The following is a 7,350-nucleotide window of genomic DNA, read 5'->3' on the forward strand; positions in this document are numbered from 1 at the left end:
TTTAGAATCCTTGCTTTCCTTTAAATATTAGTTCATGCCCCACTGTCTCTATGAAGCTTTTAGATTCCCTTCTGGCAGCTGCTAGGAGCTCCCCCTCCAAACAAAAAGAAGATAATTACTATGTGCATCTGTATTTATTTTGTATATGTGCTGTATATACTTATTTGTGTGTGTTTTGCCTATGTGTAGGAAGCTGGGGGCAAAATAGATAGAGCTCTGAACCTGGAGTCAGGAAGAAGTTCAAATGCAGCCTCTGCCATGGGTCATTTCCATCACGTCATGAACCCATTTGGGATTTTCATGGCAGTTCTTTCCTGTGCAATTTTACACAAATCATTTAGTCTCTTTCTGACTCAGTTTCCTCACTGTATCTCATGAAGTAATTATGAAGATCAAATGAGATAATACAAAATTTTGAGAACTATATAAATGCTAGCTATGTTCCTGTATTCTCCCCCAGTAGAATGTAAGTTCCTTTCTTTTCTAAATAAAAGTTTAAATTTAAATTTTTTTAATTTTAAAACTATTTTTCCTGAATGTAAGTTTCTTGAAGTCAGCAATGGTTTCATTTTTGTCTTTTTAGCACTTAGTTGTACTTAATGAATTCATAATTGTGTCATTTAAAGGTTCCACAGCATTGTCTTTATAAGTAGGTCTCTAGATTTTAATGAACACCATTTCATAAATGAATAACCAAGGCCCAGAGAGAAGGAAGAAGTTGCTCATATGGGCACCATGAATGGCAGAATTCAGCCCAAAATCTAGGTTTCCTGGCTTCCAGTTCACAATGTTCATTTTAGTAGATCTTGCTACTACTCATCTTTATTTGAATTCTATTCAATTTTCCAAAGAAAGAAGAATTGAAAAGGACCTCAGAGGCCATTTTGTCCATCTGATATGTGAATAATAATCCCTTCTTTCACATATTAGAAAAATGCTCATCCAACATGTGCTGGAAGTAAGAGGGAACCCGCTGTCCGTGAAAAAAGGACAGCCCATTAGATACACCTGAAGACATTGCCTTACTAGACATTAGTAAGTAGCTATTCTTGTTCCAAGAAAGGCCAGAAAATTTTTTTATTCATAAACAAGCCTAATTAGCTTCTTTCATTTAGAATATTTTATTGCATAGAAAGTAGATTGGTTGCCTGTCTCCTAAGCCCATAATTAAAACTCCTAAGCAGTTAATTATTATAGCTATCCTTTCCCCAGCCCCAATTTAAAGTCTTTTTTGTCCAACATAATAATTTCAACTCCAGTTTCTATTCTAATTTGATGACCAAAGAGAAATGTCTAGACAGATGCCTCTCTCATTTATTTCTTACCTGACCCAAACAAAGTCTTAGAGGGGAAGGGGCCTCAGAAGTCATCTCATTCATTTGGTGCCTGACCAGTATATGTCCTCCCACACAGCATTCCTGACACATGGTTATCTAGGCTTTTATTCGAAGATTTCCATTCTCCATTTCTTGTTGGCTCATCCTTTTGGATGGGTTTAAATTAATTGGGGCTCTTTCTCATACTTTAGTATTTGAGTGTGTTTTGGTTTTATTTCCCAGTTTCCATGCATATCTATTTAAATTTGTCTCCCTCACACTGTCTCCTTGAGACACAGTTTCCATATCTGTCAAATGATGTTTTGTATCTGATAAGGATCCTCCAGCCTTTTCCAAAAAAAAGACACGGCCTTTGGTCTAGTAGAATGTATTGGGCTAGAATTTAGGAAACCTCCATTTTAGTCCTGTATCTCCCACTTTTTCTTGTTCAGCCATGTCTGACTCTTCATAACCTCATTAGAAGTTTTCTTGGCAAAGATACCAGAGAGATTTGCCTTTTCCTTTTCCAGTTCATTTTACAGATGAGGAAACTGAGGCCAAAGGATTAAAAAACTTATCCAGGAGTATACAGCCAGTAAGTGTCTGAGGCCAAATTTGAACCCAAGTCTTCCTGACTCTAGGCTTGGCAACTCTGTCCACTGTGCCAACTAGCTGCCCTCATGTCTCTTGGTATCACATTAAACAGACTGTTTCATTATTTATAAAATCAGAGCCTTAGACTAGATCATCTCTAAAGTCATATTTGCCCCAACATTCTTTGACTGTACTTTTTTAAACAATTTTTTCCCCCATCTAGCATGTCTTTGCTGAACCATAGCTGTGAACCAAACTGTGTGATTGTGTTCGAGGGACCCAGCCTTTTCCTTCGTGCAGTCCGAAACATCCAGCAGGGAGAAGAGGTAACAAATAAACTCAGATTCTGCCATTCCTGCGTATTTTCATCCAAGATGCCTTTTTCTTTGCTTCTGCCCACTCATCTCTTAAAGGATGTACCACTGTTTGCTATCAAGGAAAAGATGCTGAAGGAATCATTGAAAGAATAGAATATAGAGCTAATATAAGAATAGAATGTAGAGCTAATAATGAAGAATTCTCATTTTGTTTTTGTCTCTCCAGCCCCTAGCACAATGCCTTGAACAAGGGAAGCACTTAATAAATGCCCTTTGATGCACCCATCTTTTCACACTTCTCTCCCATTATCAGTTCTTCTAAAACACAATCTAAAAATCTCTTATTCTCAATTCTTTTTCTGCATACAAATTCTATACAGATATTTGCTCTTTGCCCTGATGAAAAACTTGGTGTACATATATGAGAAAAGCAGTTTTGCTAAATCACCCATCCCTTTGTACCCACTTTTTGTGTATTTTGTACTTTTATTGTATGGGTATTACTTATCCTCCGTAAAATATAAACTCCTTTAAGGAAGAAACTGTTTTGTCTATGTATCTAGAATGCCTGGCTCACAGTAGGTGCTTAATAAATGCTTATTGAATGAATGAATGAACCCTAGTAAAATTTAGCAGTAACAATAAGTTTGAAGGCAACTAGGTATCTAGAAGTAGTGTGGAGTCAGGGAGACTTGGGTTGAAATCAAATACCTATATGACCCTGGGCAAGTCACTTCACCCTTTTTGGCTCAGTTTCTTCATCTGTAAAATGAGCTGAAGAAGGAAATGGCAAAGCAATCCAGTAGCTTTGCCAAGAAAACCCCAAAGGAGTGACAGACAGAACTGAAAAACAATTAAACAATACATTTGAATAGTCAGCACAACATTGAGGGCAGCAAATCTTTCTGCAGTCAAAATATTGAAGCACTCCAAAGGGATCTCCAGAATCCCCTCCTCAAGTCACAGATCCCATTTTTAACAACTAATAGCTTAAAAAGGCAAAAATGCCTTGCTCTGTTTATTCCTATCCTGTTGGAAGAATTCTGGATGCTGATAACTTAGGTAAAGGTACCATGTCTGGGGAGAGAGGAGGAGGAAGTCAGGGAGGGGAGAAAATGGACTATTCTGACCAGAAGACCATTCTTCCCCCTAATTTTCTGTTGTCAAATGAAGAGAACTGCCTTTGTTCCTTTGGTTACCAGGAGAGCCCCTCATAGAGGGGGAGCTAGTGCCCAGGAACTGTCCCTGGGCTTGATTCTGGCCCCATTTTGTTTCTTTGGGGAGTGGTGGCAGGGATGGGGGCTTTCCTAGAACCTGGTATTATCCCTCCTTTCAGTTTATTTAAGTGGGTTATTTATTGCATGAAAACCAAATGCCATAAGCTTTTGTTTATTTATACAGCACACAGGCAATAAAACTCAAACCCTCAGATACCATATTTTGTGTAAGCAAGGGATTTGGCTACAGTATTTCTGACCCCAAGCTACTTTCCTTTAGAGCAAGGGAGGGTTTTTTTTTTTCCCCATTTTTTCTTTACAAAGACCTATGCTGAGTTTTTTGTGTTTAGAACAAGTGTACTAATTGAGTCATGACTATGATCTCCCCAAAGAAGACTCCAGATGACTTTATTGTGTATGATTTGAGAGCACTTCATAGGGACAAGCCCCTTCTGCCTTTCTCTGGCACAGGAGGGCTTCCAGTCAAAGGCTGGATTTTTTTTTTTTCTTTTCCCCTTAAGCAAAATCAGAACCAGATTAAACCAAGTCAACCACTCCCTTCTGCCCCATACTGATGAAGGAACCAGGATAACGAATGGAAATAACTGAAGCATTCAAGCACAAATAAAAAGCCAGGTTTCTTACTTCCTTATACTCAAATGGCTCCCCTCCCTTCCCTCCTCTAACCGTGCCTGGTCCTGGATTCCTCTTCCCATTTGCTTTTCATTCATCTTAAAAGAACTTATTATATCCTTGTGGGACATTTTCCAGACAGAGTTCCCCACAGAAAACATGTCCCTGAATTTTAAAATATGATGAAGAACTACAGAAAAGCACCATTAAGCACTGTGGGGAAAGGGACTCATTTCTTTCTTTCTTTCTTTCTTTTTTATTTTTTTGTTGCTGCAATGTTGATTTAAATTTGGAAGGTTTAAGGAAGGGATTTCTTTAATGCAATAAACTTTGGGTAAAGAAACTCCCACCACCTGAAACTGTTCTGCAGCTTAGAAATTTAGGGAGTTGTTAAGGGAAAAAGATCTTTAAGTTTCTGGCCCAGGGTTGTTGCAATCATGGCTGTGTCCGAGGGGGATCTTAACTCAGGTCTTCTCCATTAGAATTATTTGATTCAGAGCCACTGGGTTTCAAACCCACTTCTGTTTCTTACTACCTGGGTCACCTAGATTTTTCTTCATCTGCAAAATAAAGGGTTGGACTAAATGGTGTCTGAAGTTAGTCTTTTTAAACCCTAACCTTCTGCCTGAGAATCAGCACTGTATATCAGAATGGTAAGGGCTAGATCATTGGGGTTGAGTGGCTTGGCCAGGGTTGGCCAGCTAGAAAGTGACTGAGGTCACATTTGAACTCAGGACCCCCCATTTCTAGGCCTGGCTCTCAATCCACTGAGCCACTGACCTGTCCTCCTCATTAAGTATGTGTTAAAGTTAACCATGTGCCAAGCAGCTAGGGTGATGTGGTAGATAGAGTACCAACCCTGGAGTTAGGAAATCATGTTCAAATCTGATCTCAGACACTTACATTTTTTTTAGTCCTGTTGGACTTTTTGTGACCCCATTTGGGGTTGTTGGAAGTAAATTTCTCTCTCCATTATGTTGCCTTTTTTTTTTTTTTTAATGTCATCTCTCTGTGACCTGGAGGCCAAAGATCGCTGAGTAAATTCAGGTATTGATGAGCCTCAGAAGAGGAAGTTAAAGAACCCAGGAACCAAGGAGACAGGAAACTGATTCTACAGGCACTGCCCCTGGGCAAAATGGGAAATTATGGTTGGTTCCTGAGATGTGATGAGAGCTAGTGGGTGGAGAAAAGAGCTTATAAGTGGTGACCAGGTGGTCTTCGGGGTCTTCTGGCTGGATCACAGTGTGAAAGGGAGTTTTTTATTCCCTTTGTCTATTTTAAGTTAATCAATCAAGAACTTAAAGTACCCCGGAATAACACAAAAACAGTGCCAGGCACTGGGCATACAAAGAAAGACAAAAGAAGTTCTGCCCTTAAGAAACTCACAATTTAATTGGGAAAACAGATGCAAACAAATAGGAATAAACAAATTTTATACAAGATAAACAGGACATAATTAACAGAGAGAAGGCACTAGAATTAAGAGGGATTGGCCCCTTCAACCTCTACATGTGCCTGCTGCCTCTTTGGACAAAAATAAAAAATAAAAATAAAAACAAGTAATAGTCAACTAATTGCTCTTGCTTTATAGATTATTGCTGGGAATTCTGCTTTCAACCTTGATATTAACCTCTGTGTCCGCCCCTTCACTCCTTACCAGCGCCCCCAGAGGGTGGAATAACACTTAATATTGGCTCAAATAATGAGAGCTATTCATTGGAAGCATCTAAGCAGAAGCATATTAATATCCCTGTGCTCAGGAGGGGCTGGAATGGATGGCCTCTGTGGTTTCTTCCAGCTCTCCAATTCCACTATTCCAAGGTGATGCTTTAGCTTGCTAAGGACACAAGGGGTACAGAATGGGATGTCGGAATTCTCATCACTGTCCCAGTTCATTTCAGATGTTCTCTTGGGACTCAGAGAGTTCTTCATAAGAAGTAAACTACTGAATAAGGTGAAAAGAAATAGACTTCTTTTTTAATTATAGGCACATGGTAGGCAGAAAGAGGAAGAGGAAGCAAACACAGAGTTGAATTCCTGTATTAATAGCAGTAACATGGATTCAAATCACACCTCTGGTACTTATTATAAATCACATATTCTCACAGGGTTTCAATTCCTTCATCTCTAAAATGAGGGCAAGGAATTAGATGTCCCCTGAAATCTCTTCCAGCTATAGGTCTATCAGCCTATGAGCCAAAGACAAGGATAGGGGATTTGGATACACAGGGTCCAGGTGAGAGGTACCCATTTGCCTCAGAACCCAGGTTATTTCCCTCCTTTTGCTCTTAAGTATGGGACCCCTAGGTTGTCTTATGCAGCAAAGGATGATTCAAAGAATAATTTTGTTGTTGAGTCGTTTTTCAGTCATATCTGGCTCTAATCTGGGGTTTTCTTAGCAAAGATAGCGAGACATTTGCCATTTTTTTCTCCAGCTCATTTTACAGATGAAGAAAATAAGGCAAACAGGATGAAGTGACTTGCCTAGAGTCACACAGCTATTAGATGCCTGAGGCTGGATTTGAACTCAGGAAGAGAAGTCTTCCTGACCCCAGGCGGGGGACTCTGTCCACTGTGCCACTTAGCTGCCCCACAAAGAGTGGGATAACAATGCAAAAGGGGCTCCAGACTTTTATGGGAGAGAGACAGAGAGAGAGAGAGAGAGAGAGAGAGAGAGAGAGAGAGAGAGAGAGAGAGAGAGAGAGAGAGAGAGAGAGAGAGATCTTACTCATCTATATGTGGTTAATTTCCCTACCTCTAATAAGTGGGGGAAAAGATACCAATTAGCAAGACTGCATGAGAGATGGAAGTTTCTAGCCAGACAGAGTCCAGATACTTGGAGGCAGAGGGTGAAGAGTTCGGAAAAGGGGGTAAGATCAAGCATAAGGAGGTGGTATTTTTCAAAGTTGAGGTTTTTCAGGCCAACACAATCCAATACCTTCACCTGTGAATTATAGGACCCGGGGAAAGATCCACAGAGAAAGCCAGACCATTTTGAAGGTAGAAATGGAGAGCTTCAAATGTCAGACCTAGAGAGGCCACAGAGTAGAACAGAGCTCCTTATATGTCCCAGATTGGAGAGCATAATTACATCTAATAACAGGAAGAAAGAAATGATAATGGGGGTGAACTGTGGAAGTTTCCTAGCCTTTGTAATTCTTTTCATAAGAACATCTTTCATACCCAGCTCCAGAAACACATTTCTCTTCCAAATATTACCAATTACAACACTCGCCTCTCCTTTTTGAAGGTCTTAATCTTAAATAATGAATT

General features: G+C 39.7%; 1 protein-coding gene across 1 annotated transcript in view; it reads left to right on the top strand.

Annotated features, from left to right (window-relative positions):
- Nucleotides 1-2,134: 2,134 nt before the first annotated feature.
- Nucleotides 2,135-7,350, top strand: part of SMYD3 (SET and MYND domain containing 3) — a 252,590-nt gene continuing 247,374 nt past the window's right edge. The window contains exon 1 of the mRNA XM_044675986.1: nucleotides 2,135-2,236. Within this exon, the coding sequence (XP_044531921.1) occupies nucleotides 2,135-2,236 (102 nt within the window). The remainder of the gene's footprint in view (nucleotides 2,237-7,350) is intronic.

The sequence above is a fragment of the Gracilinanus agilis genome, chromosome 4 (genome assembly GCF_016433145.1).
Source record: "Gracilinanus agilis isolate LMUSP501 chromosome 4, AgileGrace, whole genome shotgun sequence".
Taxonomy (NCBI): Eukaryota; Metazoa; Chordata; class Mammalia; order Didelphimorphia; family Didelphidae; genus Gracilinanus; species Gracilinanus agilis.